The following is a 16,024-nucleotide window of genomic DNA, read 5'->3' as shown; positions in this document are numbered from 1 at the left end:
AATGGACTAGACTCCGCCGCTTGCGCTGTACTCGATGCCATCTACTCGAATTTCTACCCTGATGTTGCGGCAATTCCACAAGGGGAGAATTTTCCCTGGTTTCTACATTGGCCTGAATAGGTTGGGCAAAGTCAATCTACTACATTGATTTGTAATTCGCGATCCCCTTTTGGACGCCCCGAGCAATCGTCTTTCCCCCATAATAACTAGCGTTCTTGGAGAATCAATAAAGTCTCCGACAGGCGCCGCTCTTGTCTAGTCCCTATAGCCTGCCATACTCCCTTGCAAATTCAAAAGCACACCCCGTATTAGAGTGTCCAATTCTTTCACAACGATAACAAAAATCCTGTAATCTCTCATATCTGAATTCGACCTAGGTCTCATGATTATTATCCCTTGGGAGCCAACACCCTGTAACTAAGGGTTGTAAAATATTTACTGCCATTCTAACACGCAGAAAACCTCTTGCCTTTGCTGGATCCTTAAAGTCTTCAAATTCTCCAATTTGTGATGCTAATCTCTTTTACATTTTCTAAAGTAACCATATATGGAGGAACACCTCTGATTTGAACCCAAAAAGAAACGATCTCCATATTAACTTCCTCTAAAGCGAGTTCATAGGGTCATTGTTTGACAGAGAAATTCTGTTTCATGACTGCCCAAGACACATACTCCATAATTTTAGCTGATACAGTTTCATCTGGGACAGTAATCAGAAAGGTATTTTCCTTGGTCCACTTAATTTCAATATCCCCCATCTCCTTCCATGAGGAACGGAGAATGTTTCTAACTCCCCATTTATTGAGTGGTTTTTGGACCAAAGTTGCTCCCACTAACTTAACACCGTGCTCCATAGTTGCTAGATGACAACTAAAGTTTTAGAAAGAAGAAACAGACACTTATAGAGGTTGGCTGATGCACAAAAGGGCTTTTTATTTGTTGTTTTTGTATTTTATGTAAAAGTGATGGGGTTTGAAGTAAGTTTCATATTTTTATTCCTAATGTTCAAATTTATCAAACTGCGTCTATGTGATATAGGTTCATCAACTAATCTAGATGCATATCAACAACAACGAACAACAGTACAGTTTGATTTTTTTTCGTTAATGACGAATTTAACAAATTTGATACTTAATTATTATAGTTAGAATATTGCATTGCACCAAGTCCAAGTGCTGTGCACCTTAAAAATACTATTTATTTATTTTACTAAAATTGCTAAACCCCGTATGCATAGTAGTTATTTCTTAGACATTTCAGACAGGACAAGGAGGGGTAGCAAAATCTGTGCTGAAATTGATTCCTTTTCGTTCCCTTGGTAAGTAGTGGGTACAGGAAAGCCCGGACACTGAAAGCTTCAAGTTTGAGGCCCTTTGCTCTTGAAATATGACCATGGCCATTGCTTCCTCTCGTTTGCTCTGCCAGAACCCTCCTCCTACCTTCCTCATAAATTCCCCCAATTTCGTCGGAAATAGCGGCAGTAGCAGCAGCCTCAGGCTCTCTTGGCTCAGGTCACAGTCGCATAGGTGCTCTTTTTCTCACTCAAAGTCTGGAAATCAAAGGACCCCCAAATTTGCCAGAAAACAAGTAGAGGTTGGTTGTCCTTCAATCTAAAGTCCTCAATAATTATGGTTTAAATTTTATATGTTTTGAACTTGTTTGTTAATTGTTTGGTTTGGTTTGGTTGCTACTAGATAGTGTATGATCCTGATGAAAGGATAAACAAGTTGGCAGATGAGGTTGACGAGAAGGCCGCTCCGGTTTCAAGGCTCACCCTTTTCTCCCCTTGCAAGGTAGTAACTGCATTATCTCTTATGGCAATTGGGTTTTCCAATTTGTTTGATTATTTATTTTTTGTTGGAATATAACTTGAATTTGTTGCAGATAAATGTTTTCTTGAGAATAACTGGCAAAAGGGAAGATGGGTTTCATGATTTGGCATCTCTCTTTCATGTCAGTTCACTTCGCTCATCGTTTTTATATTTTGGCCTCAAACATATACAAAAGATCTCTTACTCCCCAAATGTGTCTTGGAATTTTGATTATTTTTCTGCAACTAGGTAATAAGTCTTGGAGATGTAATTAAGTTCTCTTTGTCACCCTCAAAAACTAAGGATCGTCTTTCGACCAATGTGTCTGGGGTGCCCCTTGATGATAGAAATTTGGTAAGCCACCGACTCTTATCTTCGTTTTGCCTGCAACTTGTTATTAATCTTGGCTGGCACATTGTGATTGGGAACTTTGTTTCTGCAGATTATTAAGGCCCTTAATCTCTACAGGAAGAAGACAGGTAGCAACAATTTCTTTTGGGTAAGGATTGGTACTTGGCTGATTTAGGACATTTTGAGTTTTCTTTGAATTTGATCAACTTTACGTTCCACACATTTTGGGGCAGATTCATCTTGATAAGAAGGTGCCAACAGGAGCAGGGCTTGGTGGTGGAAGCAGCAATGCTGCAACTGCACTATGGGCAGCAAATCAGTTTAGTGGTCTTCTTGCCACTGAGAAGGAACTCCAAGAATGGTCGAGTGAGATTGGTTCAGATGTTCCCTTCTTTTTCTCTCAAGGAGCAGCCTATTGTACTGGTCGGGGTGAGGTATGTCTGTGTTACAGAATAATTTTTTGGTCGGTTTTTTATTATCTAATTCTACACAATTTCACATGACGGGTCTGCAAATATGTTTACAAATGATTTTCCACCCCCATAATGTGTACGAAATAGTTATCTCTAACATGCACAGAACAATTTTGACTTTCGTGAGGTGCATTTTGTACCATATATGAGATTGTGTCCTCAAATTATATGATACTGCCATAAAATACTTGGAGAAGTGTTTGTGCTTCATATCATCGTTCATAATCTGTAAGAGTTCACATTTTAGTTCTGCTTTTTGATGTCCAGGTTGTTCAAAATATTAGTCCAGCCTTACCATTGGACATTCCAATGGTTCTTATAAAGCCCCAACAGGCATGTTCGACAGCTGAAGTTTACAAGGTATTGCACATTTAAAACTTTTGACGGGATTATTATCTACAATATATTTCCTCATCTTCTCTAAGAGAACTTTTTTATTTTATTTTTCAGCGCCTCCAATTGGATAAAACTAATAAGGCTGATCCTTTAACACTGCTGGAGAGAATCTCAAGGCATGGAATATCACAAGATGTTTGCATAAATGATTTAGGTATGTATTAATGAAGAATAGTAAGATACATTGTTTGTTTGTTATAAAGCTATTATTAGCCCATGTCCTAATAGATTAAGCTTTTCGAATAGGAACTAAGAGAGTTTAACATTTGATTAGAGTGGGAGAGAGATCTTGTGTTCAAATTCATGCAAGTTAAATCTCCCAGTTTCTGATCTGTACCCTTTAGTCGCGAGGGAGATTTACATTTTAGGAGTGTTAGAATAAAACCATTGTTGTGAGGATGTGGAGTGCTGTCATACATCGCTAACTTAAGGGACCTTCAGTCTTAGTGCCCCTAGTGTTGCTTTCTGTCTTAATGCCACGGGATGGCTTGAGTGAAAAAGAGAATAGGCATGTCATTGTTGGAGGCTGCCAACAGGCAGTGTTTTATAAGATTTGCACTTAGATCTAACCTCTTAACCAAAACGATTGTGCACTGAGTGGGACGCTTGTTCGGTTAGGTGTTTTTTTATGCCTCTAGTGAACGAGCACTTGGAATCCAGTGTGAAAATATGTTTACTAGTAAATGAAAATAAGATGACAATGAAAGCAGAAAACTAAATGTAATCATTTCATGATTGAATCCAAGATTACAAACTTTTATAAAACAAACTTTTGGACTGATTTGCCACTTTACAATAACTGGAAATTAAATAGACTTCAAAATGTAAAGAAAGCTGTTTCATGATTGAGACAAGATTACAAACGTTCATTAAAGAAACTTGTGGACTGATGAGCCACCTTGCATAACTAGAAAGTAAATAGACTTCGAAATGTAAAGAAAGCTGTAAAACTCTAGCAAGATTTGAGCCATAAGAGTCAGGATAATGCTAGAGAAGTCCATCTGTCTCACTAGTATCGGGCTGCATTGGAGAGAAAACATAGCCTCAAGGAGGTAATCAGGTTGGTTGGGATGTTCGTCAACCGAGCTCTCAAGAGATCGTGGCGTGCTTGGAAGTGGTCATCTCGAGCCCTAGATGGCCAGTCCAAGTTGGGCTTCATAGTTAGTGGGCGGTGTAGCATGCCTTCGTTTAAATAACAATAGACTGCCCCATAGCAGGCCCTATTTTTATTTTATGGCCCAAACACCTGTTTTGTCCTTTGTTTTGCTACTTCTTTTACTTGCTTTTCATTTCTAATAGCATATTTTGCAGTAGTTACTTCATTAGGCTCTCTGAATGTGGAATTACAATTGGGATTCTTAAATGTTCCAATTTGAGCATTCTGTCTCTGTGGATCACCATGTGCCTTTGATTTGACTGTATTTGGGAATCTGGAACAGCCTTAGACTTCACTTGTATAGGAAACACTTTTCTCTGAACACTTTGGGGCTTAATTTGATTGTTTATGGGAATTATGAACAGAATTTCACTTCAATTGTAATAGGACACAGTGATTGTCTTGTCTATTTGGAGTTTAACATTTGATTGGTTTTGAGAGTTTTGGAACCGCCTTAGATTTATAAATGAGTAGAACAAACTGCTTGTCTGATCTCTGCGGAATTTAAACTCTGGGTATTGTTTTTCTTTTGTTCTTTCTATTAAAGATTAATAAAGGTGAATCTTGGTTATATTGATCCTGTTGGGGGGTTTCGTATGTATATGACTCCAGAGGTTCACCTAGGGCATCTTGCTTGACTGGATTTTAACTGTTTTTGCATCTGGAATTATTTTAGTACACATTGGAATCGTTATCATTATCGTCTAAACAATCTTCCGCATGTGATGGTTGTTCAAATGTATTGCACAGAACTTCGACCTAGATTGAATTTTTAACAGAACTAGAGAAACTAGCTTGTTTCTGAAAGTAGATCTCAAGTCTCAGCTGGGTCAATTAAGTATCAGACTGCTACGGGACCATCTTTTATCTAAAAATGACTCCATTTGCAAACTTTTTATATGTAAACATATGCAGAACCTCCAGCATTTGATGTTCTTCCATCTCTTAAAAGATTAAAGCAGCGAGTACTTGCCGCAAGCCGTGGACAATATGACGCTGTTTTTATGTCTGGAAGGTACATTGATTATAGCTCTTATTTGCATATTCAATTAAATGGCTTTGACTGTTTTCTCATGAAATAATTATCTGCATGATCATAATAAGTATTGTTACTTGAATATCTGCATGTAGGCTTTGAATTTGTTGCCTAATTTCACACAGAAATCAATAGTTTCCTACTCGTAATTTTTCAAATGAACTCAATATTAGCCTCCAAGAATTTAGACCAACAATATGACTAAATTTTCTCGGTCAGTTCTGCTCACCTACTGGACCGCACGCCACACATATCAGATGACTTTTCTTTTCTGTTTGTTTTCCTTCATTCTGTCTATCTTTGCTCATTCTTATTGTTTGGAAAGAGATCTTCCTCTCTTCCTACTTCCTAGTGATCATTATAGGTCGGAGACTCGGAATATATTATTTATTTTTTTGTTGAAAAATTATTGATGGTGGTGTTGGAGAAGACTTAACTATACGGAGTATGAATAAGTATCTCTCCTCCCATCATCTGTGTTACTAAAAAGGGGTTTTAACGCGAAATGGCCCAAAATGAAAGCCGTTGTGGAAAAATGCCACATTGTCAACTTTTGTACGAAGAACATATATTCTCTAGTGCAAACTCATTTTATGTTTCCATTATGTCCATTTCCTCAATATTCTTAATGCAGTGGAAGCACTATTGTTGGGATTGGTTCTCCAGACCCTCCCCAATTTTTATATGACGACGATGAATACAAGGATGTATTTTTGTCAGGTCAGTCCAATGTACTACATCTGATATTTTTACAGCATTACTGTATCAATATTATTTTCAGTGCCATGATACTAGCAATCTTAATGTTAAAGAAATTCATCAAAAGATTGTTTATTAATTGTGACGAAATGCAGAGCAGGAAAAAAGAAGATAAAAAACGTAGTAATTGTGATGTAATAGCTATAAAACTTCCCAAGCTTGTTTATTCATCATGCTGCCGCCCATGCTGTCATTTGAACTATTTGTGTATGTAATAGCTGTAAAACTTCCCAAGCTTGATATCCATGGGGAACCATGAAATGAAAAGAAAAAAAAAAAAATCAAGCAATTCATGGATGGTTGCCTAACGTTTTTGATCACCTAGTCGAAATAATTTTAGACTATGCTTAACGGAGTGAACCTTAAAGGCTTTAAATATCCTTTTGAAGTATATCAAGGATTGTTGAAATGATTGTATTTTTGCGTGGATGTGTTACCTTATGCAGAGGCGAACTTTCTGACACGTGAAGAAAATAACTGGTATACGGAACCTGCTTCGAGAAGTGCTTCTGGCTCATCCTCCCAATTTTCCGGGTCGATTGAGTGATTGACTCCTTTACTAAGAGAAGTCTGTAATGGTTCATATTGTTGAATGGTTTTCATTCTTCAATATGAAATAAAGAAACGTTTATTGCAAATATTATAGGTTGAGGATTCTGAGTCTTGCATAATACAAAGATTTTGGGCATTAGAAATAGGTTTTGGCATGCATTGAGGATTCTCTAACCTTGGAATGAGTTTATAGAACAATGTGTTGGTCAATTTCTTTGAACTTAATTAGACGTCTTAGATATTTCTGATTTAGTTAATATTTTGTAAGGATGATCTATGAGGTGCATCTTGAAAAATAAACAGTTTAGAATGTTAAAGTTGGATGTGTAATGGACTTTACAACTAATCCCTATTTTTATAAAGAAAATGGGAATCCCTTCTCTTAAAGGCTTCCTATATATACAATGATATATTTACACTTGGTGAAGGGATGAATTGGTATGGTACTCGTCACCTATGAGATTTAAACCAAATGCCTCTCGTTTACAAGTGAATAGAATACCGCTATGCTAATGGAACATATAATAATATTAACGGAGAGAAACTTTTTCACAATCGAGTCACTGCAATGAAAAAGCTAGGTGCTCCTAGCAGATCTAGTGTAACCAAAAGTAGAAATGACATGGGTTACAAAATTGACTTCTCTAACGACACGGTGCTAAGAAATTGAAGCGAAAGATGTTCCAAGATGTCGAATCCATCGGACTAGGCCCTAGGGGATCTTTTGTAATTTTCAGAAAGTTAGAGGGCCAAAGCGAAATTACAAAAAACAACTTGATTATTTTGGTTGGCGGCTGTTGGTTCTTGGCCGTTGCTCATCCTCTACCTGAAGGCTAAAACTATAGAGAGCAGAAGGGCAATGGCAGCAGCTTTCTGTCGTTCTGTTTCTTGGGTTGTTAGTCCTCCGTGGTGGTGGTCGTCGCCGTCGTCAAGTTTGTCGTTGCATTATTCTGGTCATCGTCCACTCCCCCTTGCACATAGTTATTCGACATCATATACAAAGACGAGGAGGAGGAGCAAGAGGAGGAGCGATTACTCAAGTCGAGGTGAAAGAAGAAATGTAGTTATCAAATGCCTCTCAAAGGAGAGTGAGACGGAGGCGGAATTTGAGTTGCAGCGGCGTCTCTTTTCCAACCTCAACCAAACCACATTGAAGAGAGAACCTGGTCAGTCACCGTCGGTCCGTCACTAGTCATTTATTATTAGTATCCAATATCATCATTTCTAATTATTATCATTTGGGTAACCTAATCGACAGGAAGTCTAGCCAGCGCTATTTTGCTAGTCGCAGGGACAACGGTACTCTCTCGCTCTTCTACTTCTACTTGTACTATCACCTATCATGTATGTCAGATATTGCATTTGAATTTTAGGTGGGTGCCGGCATCCTTGCAATTCCTGCAGTCACACTAGAATCTGGATTTCTGGCTTCTGCGCTTACATGCATCCTTTGTTGGTTATACATGGTATTATTTTGGAAACGCCCTCTGTTTAGCCCCGGTTTTTACTCTCCAAATGGCTACTTTGGTTGTCGCTAACCGCAATTTGTTCCATTTCAACTGCAGGTTGCAACAGGACTGCTAATAGCCCAAGTCAATGTAAACACTATGTGCGAATTGGGTTCCGGCAGTGTATCACTGGTATTTGGTTTCTTGCTTTTCTTTACACTTGTCTTTTCCTCAGTCTGCAATTCTAAAGTAGGATTTTCTTTCTTCTTTTTCCCATCAATAGTTAAACAGACACTTGTCACACACTCATGTTGTGTTCATTTCAAGTGCAAATATATGGTTACTATAGTGGCACAAGTAAGGGTGTCGATCTATATGGACTGGTACAAATCACTAACTTTATGTGAACCCTAACTACACAATAGAAATAGCATATTGAATTTGGGTTTTGTTTTGAAAACTAAAGTGACTTAAAATACAAGAGAGTGTAGATATGAATGATAGATTGATTTAGAACCGATGAAAATGAGACTAGGGATCTCGATTTCACCATTACAAACCAACTCCATGAATATTAAGTCCAGACATAGCCAACTAACTGATATGCGTCTAGGGGGTTTGTTTTACTTATTTATGGTCATCCATACAATGTGTGGTTATGATCAAGTACTCCTTATCTGCAATCTATTTGTGGTCTTAAACTTAGATTTCTAATTAAAAATCCATTAATACAAGAAAACTTCAAAGAACCAAAGAAATCACATGGAAGGATGTGTGCATAGCAGTTTCTTCATTCATTCACATGTCCACCAAGATTAAGCATGATGTGTACCATAACCTTGATAAAAAATTCATAAGCAAGCCTAATGGTGATCAAACATTAAGATTAATAAACAAATCAAACAATAGAATCAGTGAATGAAACAAGAAAACAGATTGGAAGTTTGAGTACTTCAACTTAATGACATAGAATAGTTTTGCAAGGCTACATAGAAATCCCAGCTATGAATTTAGCTACACCATGATTGCATAAAATATAAATGTAATACACAACATGAATGAATTAAACTCATAGAAGAAATCTCTGAAGGTGGAAAACGGATAACAGAAGGTGGAAACTGGACGTATCTGGATTGTTCATGTGCAAATCCTATCGCTCTTTCTTGAGTAACAATGGGATTGAGCAACATTTTCCACCCTCTTCACAGATTTGGAAATCAAAAGTTCCTCTGAAGGTCAAAGTTTTTGTCTGGCTTGTGGCTAATGGGAAGCTCAACACTTGTGACCAAATTCAAAGGAGAAGCCCTTTTATTTGCTTCTCCCCCCATTGGTGCAGTTTGTGCAAAGCTAAGGAGGAGAGTGTAAACCACATTTTTCTCCATTGTTCTTACACGATTCAATTGTGGTGGAAATTGTTTTAGGAGGTTAGAGTTAGTTGGGTCATTCCAAAGGGTTGTTTTGAGCTTCTAAGCACCAATTTTGAGGCCCTAGGAATTGGGAGGAAAGCTAAAGCTTTGTGGGGTTGTCTGGTCTCGGCAGTTTTTTGGAACATTTGGTTGGAGCGTAACAAAAGAATTTTTGAGGATTATACTGGTGTGGGGGTAGAAGTACTTTGGGGAAGAGTAAGATTCTGGGCAGCCCTCTGGGCTTCAGTTTCAAATGATTTTAAAAATTACTCTCTTTCTTAGTTACTGTGGGATATGTTAGCAGCAGTAAAGTGATTTAGGTTTAGGTTTTGTTGATGTAGCCAGATCCTCTTGAGGGATTTTCTTGTTTTTGTTCTTGGTGGATTTCTTATCCACTTCTGTGTATTTCTCTGTTCTTTTAGAAAATGTTTGTTTCTTCTCAAAAAAAAAAAAAAAAAAAAACAATTTTGAGGTGGAACTCCTTCAAGAACAACGTGGCTGCGTGGTTTCTTTTGTGGCAGCGGATGGAAGGGAAATAGGGTTTTGTTTTTTATTCAAAAGCAATATAAAGAGAGAATGGAGAGTTGCGGTTCTCCCCAAGAGGGAGGCTATGTAAAAGTGATGTCAAACCCTGTATTTATGTGCTACCAGAGATAGTTTACAAACTGTGCCCTTATGTTAGTTTGAGAGTTGGAATCTGTATACGTTGTTGTTCTTGTTGGGAGTTGCATGTGTACTATCTTTCCATTCGCTATTTACGGATAGAGTCGATAGACCACAGTTATACATAAGTGCTAAAGTAATTTTTGACCTAATTAGGCTCACCATACTAACTCGGTTTAACACAAGCTTATACAATGGACCTCTGAACCATAAGCACTATTTCCCATGAGCATTATTACGTACGATATTCACTCTCTCTATGGATGTATTTGATACAACACTATAGGACGTATGCTGAATTTTTCTAATTCTTGATGTGCTTTCTTTAGTCGCTCTTTGTCCTCTTGGCACTTTAATTTTGTTTCTTTCGTCAGTTTACTTGTGAGAATGAGATTAAATTCACAACAGTTTGTCCTGCGATCGATTTCAGGTATCAATGGCTATGAGGACTATGGGGAGTGTGGGAGTTCAAATTGTTTGGTAGGGTGATATCTGATAGACTTTTCAAGCATTTTTTTTTATAGCAAATTGCTGATCTCAACGTGCATACTTTGGGTTTTTGTTTTGTTTTGTTTTGTTTTGTTTTGTCCTGAATACTCTGGTTTCTGTTTGAACAATTAAAGTAGCATATTAGAAATTTTCGTTTAAGCTTTTTATTTCAAGTCAGTGTTACCTTCCTTGCTTTCAAATGTAATGTATCCAAAGTTTCCTCCAAGGACTAACTGTGAGATAAGTTGTTGTCTTTAGAGTTTTCAGTTTTTGTATCTAAAGAGTTGTAATAGGTAGTCATTCTTGGCAAGGTGCATCTGTTTAATAAGATTGTAGTTTTTTTCTATGTTGCTGTTGTAAATTTGATGTTGGTAGAAGGAAACTGAGCCCAAACGTTTCCCAAAAATTATTATAGAGAGAGGTCTAAAGTTTTGGTGGACATCCGTTGAAGGTTCTGTCCTCTTTCAGCAAGCCCTTGAAAGAAAATAATTGAGATCCTGCCACTGGAACCAACAGCTGGAATCGGCTTTATGCATACTGGTGTCGTAGAAGAAGCCATGTGAAGTAGAATGAAGGCCGGCTTCACAGGATTCACCGTCAAATGAAACCAAGGTAACTGTAGTCCAAGCTGGAGGGAGAAGATCAACTTGGACTGATAGATCATTGGACATAGACATACTTGATTATTTCAACATAGAAATGACTTTCATTTTCTTGTTTTCATTTAATTTTTTGTTCCTTATGTTTTTTATGACTCTCTGGGATGACCTCTAAGACTTGGACCGATGGATAAGCCCATGCCCATGCCAAACTAATTGCACCCATTGAGATAAAAGGAAGGTCTTTCTTCTTGGGCAGCAAGTTTAGAGCGGTAAATTTTATGAATCTGGTGGCTGAAAAGGTTAAAAAAAAATTTGAAAGTTGCACTGGAAAGCATTTCAGTTTACTGTTTGTCTTTATTTTATAGTACTGGAAATCATTCCAGTTTACGATGTGAAGGCTCAACGTTCCAGTTTACGATGTGAAGGCTCAAGTTGAAGTCCATGGAAGGATATCGTTTCACAAGAGCATGTTGCCTTTCTAGAAAGTTGAAAATAGTTTGTGGCAATGGAGATATGGTGTGGTTTTGTAGGGACTTATGGGTTGGGGAATTAGTGTTGAAAGATCAGTTTGCCAGGTTCTATAATTTGTCAAATTACAACAGTTTAGCGGTTTTGAAGGGTTTTTGAGATGTAGGAACTAACCTTCTCTGTTTGGGATACTGAAAGTGGTGCAAATTGATAACAAACTCTACCGGATAGAAAGGTGTGGAGGCTATAATCCGCAGAGTTTTTCAGGTAAATCATATTTCAGATGTCTTGTGAGGATATTACTAATCCAAAATTTCAACCAATTGCTGATTTGGAAAATGAAAGTTCCCCTCAAAATTGAAGTTATGGCTTGGGCTGCAGAGAGAAGGATATGCGTCCTATGCTTCGTACAGAAGGATATGGCTTGAATTGCAAGAGAGATACGTAAGGGAACCAACAGAGAAGTAAGCTAATTTGATAATGTTTTAAGGTAAGGAGTGCCCGATGAAATAATTGTCTCTTCAACACAGCCGCATCCCTTTTCGACCATGGCTTCTACATTAGGGTTAGATATGTCTCCTATTGTTGAAGAACCTTTTCGAGTGACACTCTTACCACTCCTATAGTTTATAAATGTGAAAATGGTTACTGATAAAATCTGCATCGTGCTTCTTTTGTTTATTTCGAAACAAGGCGTTTCTTCTTGTACATGCCTATAGGTTCAGTTTGCTCTTATGTAATACCTGTACCGATAGTTATTTAAGCATGGTCTACTAGTTTGCATTTATTTTTTTTGTTTCTCCACCATCCAATAGCTCTAAATTTGTTGGTTTTTATTATTTAAAGGAAAAAAATATTCAAAGAGGCTGGAGTGAGTTGGTATTTCCAGAAGGGTGCCATTCATTGTTTAGTGGAAGTCTTGTTGCTTTTGGTAGAGTTAAGAAGGCTAGTGTGTTTTGAGGCTGCTTTGGGATTGTTGTTTGTGGGTTGTTTGGATGGAGAGAAAAGGAGAATTCTCGACAACTCTAAGGGGTGGTGGTAGAAGAGCTTTTGGAAAGGATGAGGATTTTGTCGTCTCTGTAGGCTTCAGATTCCTCATAGTTCAGGAATTTAACGTTCTCTTCTGTTGGAAGGCTGCTATAGGATAACTTGGTTTTTGTTGTTTTTGGTTGTAATTCTCTGGTAATCAGTTGTTCTTTATTACTGGTGGATTCTTTATCACTCTCTTTAAGTACTTTTCATTGCTTTTTAATAACTTTTGTTTCTTCTCAAATAAACATGGTCTATCATGACAATAACCTAAGATTCTACAATTTTGTTTGCGGTTTTCTTTATCGGTTTCTGATAACAACTTCCATTAACCTGCAGTTGGTCATACATTTTTATACATTACGCACTTCTTGTTGCCTATGTAGCTCGTTCTTCAGAAATTTTGACAAATTTTCTCGGAATTCCCTTGTAAGGACCAAAATCTTGAGCATTGCTTATGCGCCCATCTGTTGGGCAAATGTCTTGTTTTATCGCATTTTATTTTCGAAGCACATTCTACCTTTGTCAGGTATTGATGGCAGCATTGTGGTTGCAGATGGGAAAGTGCAACCATGTTTTCAGTTCTGTTGGGAGGCATATGCTACTTCGGAAGGTTTGTCTTTACACTAATGTGATGCTTATAACCTGTTGGTTAATATTGTAAACTAAGCTCATCAAAGTAAACCGTTCTTTTCCTAGACTCTAGTAAGAAAATTGAATTTATGCAATGCTTGTACATATATATTTTGAATGGATCGTTCGTTAGTTTCTAGACTCTAGTAGTCGAGAATGATGATCATTATGTTTCCAAAAGCTCAAATTGTTAGGGAATGAACCAATACTTGTGTATATCAAGCTAACATTTGACTGTAAACTTCTCTCTGTCTCTCTGTCTCTGTCTCTGTCTCTGTCTCTGTCTCTGTCTCTCCGTCTCTGTCTCTCCGTCTCTGTCTCTGTCTCTCCGTCTCTGTCTCTGTCTCTCTCTCTCTCTCTCTCTCTTTCTCTCTCTCTCTGTGTGTACGTGTTAAGATTTGACTGTAAACTTCTCTTCACATGTAGTCAACGCTTCATTGGTGCGGTTAATGGGGTTCTGGTATCTGGAATCATCATATCTTTTGCTGCTCTTGTAGTAAGTCTCTTTCTCTCTTCCTCACTTAAGTGAATTTCTCTAGACTACGGATTGTTGCTCTTGCCCATTTTACACCAAATTTCTGCACATTAGTCATTAGAATATTTCCCCTGAAAGTGATCAGTCGATTCTCATAGGCATTGCTGTGTACAATTCTATTGTTCTGGATATGTGTTATTTCCTTGTGTAACATTGAGCTTTTTATCTTAGGCAGTTGCAGGTGGATACCTACAATGGGATGAGCTTTTGAAGGCCAACTTTCAAGCTGTTCCCATGAGTATACCCATAATCGTTCTGTCGTTTGTTTACCAGGTGACATCACTAACTTACAGTCCTTCGATACTGAATTAAACCCTTTAACATTCTGTATCTACTTCTTCCAGAATGTAGTGCCTGTTCTTTGCACGGATCTTGAAGGAGACCTGTCAAAAGTAAGGTGATAGTGATAACTTTTTCTTTTTACAGGAAACATATTACTAATATGGGATAGTTATAGTCAAAGTCACAAATACCCTCAGCCCGAAAAATCCAGGCACCGGACATATACAATAACTGAACAAAGTCCACCCATCCATATAAATCCAGAAATTGTAGCTGCTCAATTGACCCTCTAAATGTAAAGAAATAAGGGGTGGTCTCCCACAGACAAGGGGTGCCTCTCCTAGCTTCTCGTAAATCGCCCAAAAAGGTTTCAGTACACTGCAACTCATTAAGACCTTAGCCTTCTCTCCACCATCGATCAAAGCACCTAAACAGAAAAGAGGTACTTAAATGTGGCAGCATCCAATCTAACCTAGCACCTGAAAAAATTAGTACCAGAAACTTGAAACCATTGGACAATCAAGAAAATGACAGTCAAATCTCAGTCACAGCTTTGCAATATGTTCCAATGCGGGATAATTAACGTATGGCCTTTTCCATTGAAGAACCTCACACGTTTTCATTACGCTTATAAAAGTTTGCTGTCTGATAGAGTTTTGTCATGCATATATAGTTTATACTGTATGTTGTGTATGTAATCAAGTTGTTATTTTGCAGGACTGCAATTGTTATAGGTACAAGTATACCACTTGTTTTATTTCTAGTCTGGAATGCTGTGATTCTAGGAACCATCACAAATGTCGACATGAGCTCAGATAAGATCATGGATCCATTACAACAGTTGCAAGCTACCAATGAAGTTGTTGGAGTACGTTTATCACAACGATTCTTTAGTTTCTTTGCAAGTAACATATGGTATTTAAAAGAATGAAGTTCTAGTTTCCTTTCTTTTGTTTTATATGTTTTCTACTTTTTCAGCCTATTGTTGAGGTGTTCTCCCTTTTTGCTATTGCAACGTCGTACATTGGATTTGTTTTGGGCCTCTCTGATTTCCTTGCCGACTGTAAGTGCCTTCTTCTTCTCCACGACTATATATTCATCTTTAAAGTACATATTGATGAATTTTCGAAAAATCAGTGTTCATCTTCGGTTTTGAATACCCAGTGCTGAAACTCCCGGGTGGCCAAAGCCGGTCTCTGCCATACCTAATGACATTGGCTCCACCGGTTGTGCTGTCATTGCTAGACCCAGAAATATTCTTCAAAGCCTTGGACTTTGCTGGAACTTATGGAGGTGTGCGTGTGCCATATCTTATGTAGCTTTTGCAGTTAACAGATTATTATTTTTGCATTAGAATAGATAAGTTAGATGCATAAAACGAACGATTAGTGTTAACAAATTTCTTTTTGTTTCTTGCTTTTGATAGTGCTGGTGCTGTTCGGAATTGTTCCAGCTGTAATGTCTTGGTCCGATAGGTACTCGTCAAGTTCATCATCCGTTGGTATGAAGTTGCCACAGTTGGTTCCAGGAGGAAGGCTTACTCTTTCACTTGTGGTTGGAGGTGCTGGATGTGTCATTTTCTCTGAAATTCTTTATAAGTTGGGCCACCCATAATACGCGACTTGACTTTTTGAGTGAGTTTGTTTCAAGATGGTCGACCTGTAGCCCATTTCTTCTCCATGTTCCATGTCTTGTAATTTGGCCCTCTTTTCAATTCAAAATTTTATTTCACAACAACAATAACAACAACAAGAATCCGAGAAGTGGCCGCGGAATTAGGAACCAATTGTAACTTTGGTCCATGACTTAAAAATTTATAATGTTTAGTCCCTAGTGAACTTGATTAAATATGAAGTGTTCTGTTAAATTGTTTGTCACTATGCTTACGATGCAGGACAATGACACCTCCAATTGTGTTAATATGCGTGCCATGTA

The 16,024-nt window shown here is 37.8% G+C and overlaps 2 protein-coding genes across 3 annotated transcripts; both read left to right on the top strand.

Moving 5' to 3' along the window:
- Positions 1-960: 960 nt before the first annotated feature.
- LOC103426090 (4-diphosphocytidyl-2-C-methyl-D-erythritol kinase, chloroplastic) lies at positions 961-6,744 on the top strand. The gene is made up of 11 exons (XM_008364179.4): positions 961-1,593; positions 1,695-1,793; positions 1,885-1,953; positions 2,061-2,165; positions 2,254-2,310; positions 2,396-2,596; positions 2,903-2,995; positions 3,086-3,185; positions 5,103-5,202; positions 5,858-5,943; positions 6,429-6,744. Exons 1-11 carry the CDS (start codon positions 1,387-1,389, stop codon positions 6,527-6,529), a joined length of 1,218 nt encoding a protein of 405 aa, XP_008362401.3. The 5' UTR covers positions 961-1,386; the 3' UTR covers positions 6,530-6,744.
- Positions 6,745-7,270: 526 nt separating this feature from the next.
- Positions 7,271-15,956, top strand: LOC103418937 (uncharacterized). Of its 2 annotated transcripts, none has more exons than XM_029099975.2 (14): positions 7,271-7,700; positions 7,793-7,833; positions 7,908-8,000; positions 8,100-8,174; positions 10,482-10,531; positions 12,979-13,068; positions 13,196-13,252; positions 13,699-13,768; positions 13,979-14,080; positions 14,152-14,204; positions 14,807-14,957; positions 15,068-15,152; positions 15,227-15,382; positions 15,516-15,956. In XM_029099975.2, the coding sequence occupies exons 1-14, from the start codon at positions 7,394-7,396 to the stop codon at positions 15,701-15,703; spliced, it is 1,518 nt and encodes a 505-aa protein (XP_028955808.2). In that variant the 5' UTR covers positions 7,271-7,393; the 3' UTR covers positions 15,704-15,956. The 2 variants fall into 2 exon arrangements, with proteins under 2 accessions (XP_028955808.2, XP_028955809.2); XM_029099976.2 differs by having other exon boundaries at positions 7,275-7,700; positions 15,254-15,382.
- Positions 15,957-16,024: the final 68 nt, after the last annotated feature.

The sequence above is a fragment of the Malus domestica genome, chromosome 03 (assembly GCF_042453785.1).
Source record: "Malus domestica chromosome 03, GDT2T_hap1".
Lineage (NCBI taxonomy): Eukaryota > Viridiplantae > Streptophyta > Magnoliopsida > Rosales > Rosaceae > Malus > Malus domestica.
The sequence above is the reverse complement of the archived record's forward strand: the minus strand, read 5'-3'. Positions and strand labels throughout refer to the sequence as shown.

What these genes read in the sequence shown, in the direction of transcription:
- LOC103418937 (XM_029099975.2), top strand. Translation starts at nt 7,394, where the DNA reads ATGGCAGCAGCTTTCTGTCGTTCTGTTTCTTGGGTTGTTAGTCCTCCG. An exon ending in TCCTTTGTTGGTTATACATG is followed by an intron (nt 8,001 to 8,099) that starts GTATTATTTTGG and finishes TTTCAACTGCAG; the next exon opens with GTTGCAACAGGACTGCTAAT. An exon ending in GTGGGAGTTCAAATTGTTTG is followed by an intron (nt 10,532 to 12,978) that starts GTAGGGTGATAT and finishes ATTAACCTGCAG; the next exon opens with TTGGTCATACATTTTTATAC.
- LOC103426090 (XM_008364179.4), top strand. Translation starts at nt 1,387, where the DNA reads ATGACCATGGCCATTGCTTCCTCTCGTTTGCTCTGCCAGAACCCTCCT. An exon ending in TGTTTGCATAAATGATTTAG is followed by an intron (nt 3,186 to 5,102) that starts GTATGTATTAAT and finishes AAACATATGCAG; the next exon opens with AACCTCCAGCATTTGATGTT. An exon ending in CAAGGATGTATTTTTGTCAG is followed by an intron (nt 5,944 to 6,428) that starts GTCAGTCCAATG and finishes TACCTTATGCAG; the next exon opens with AGGCGAACTTTCTGACACGT.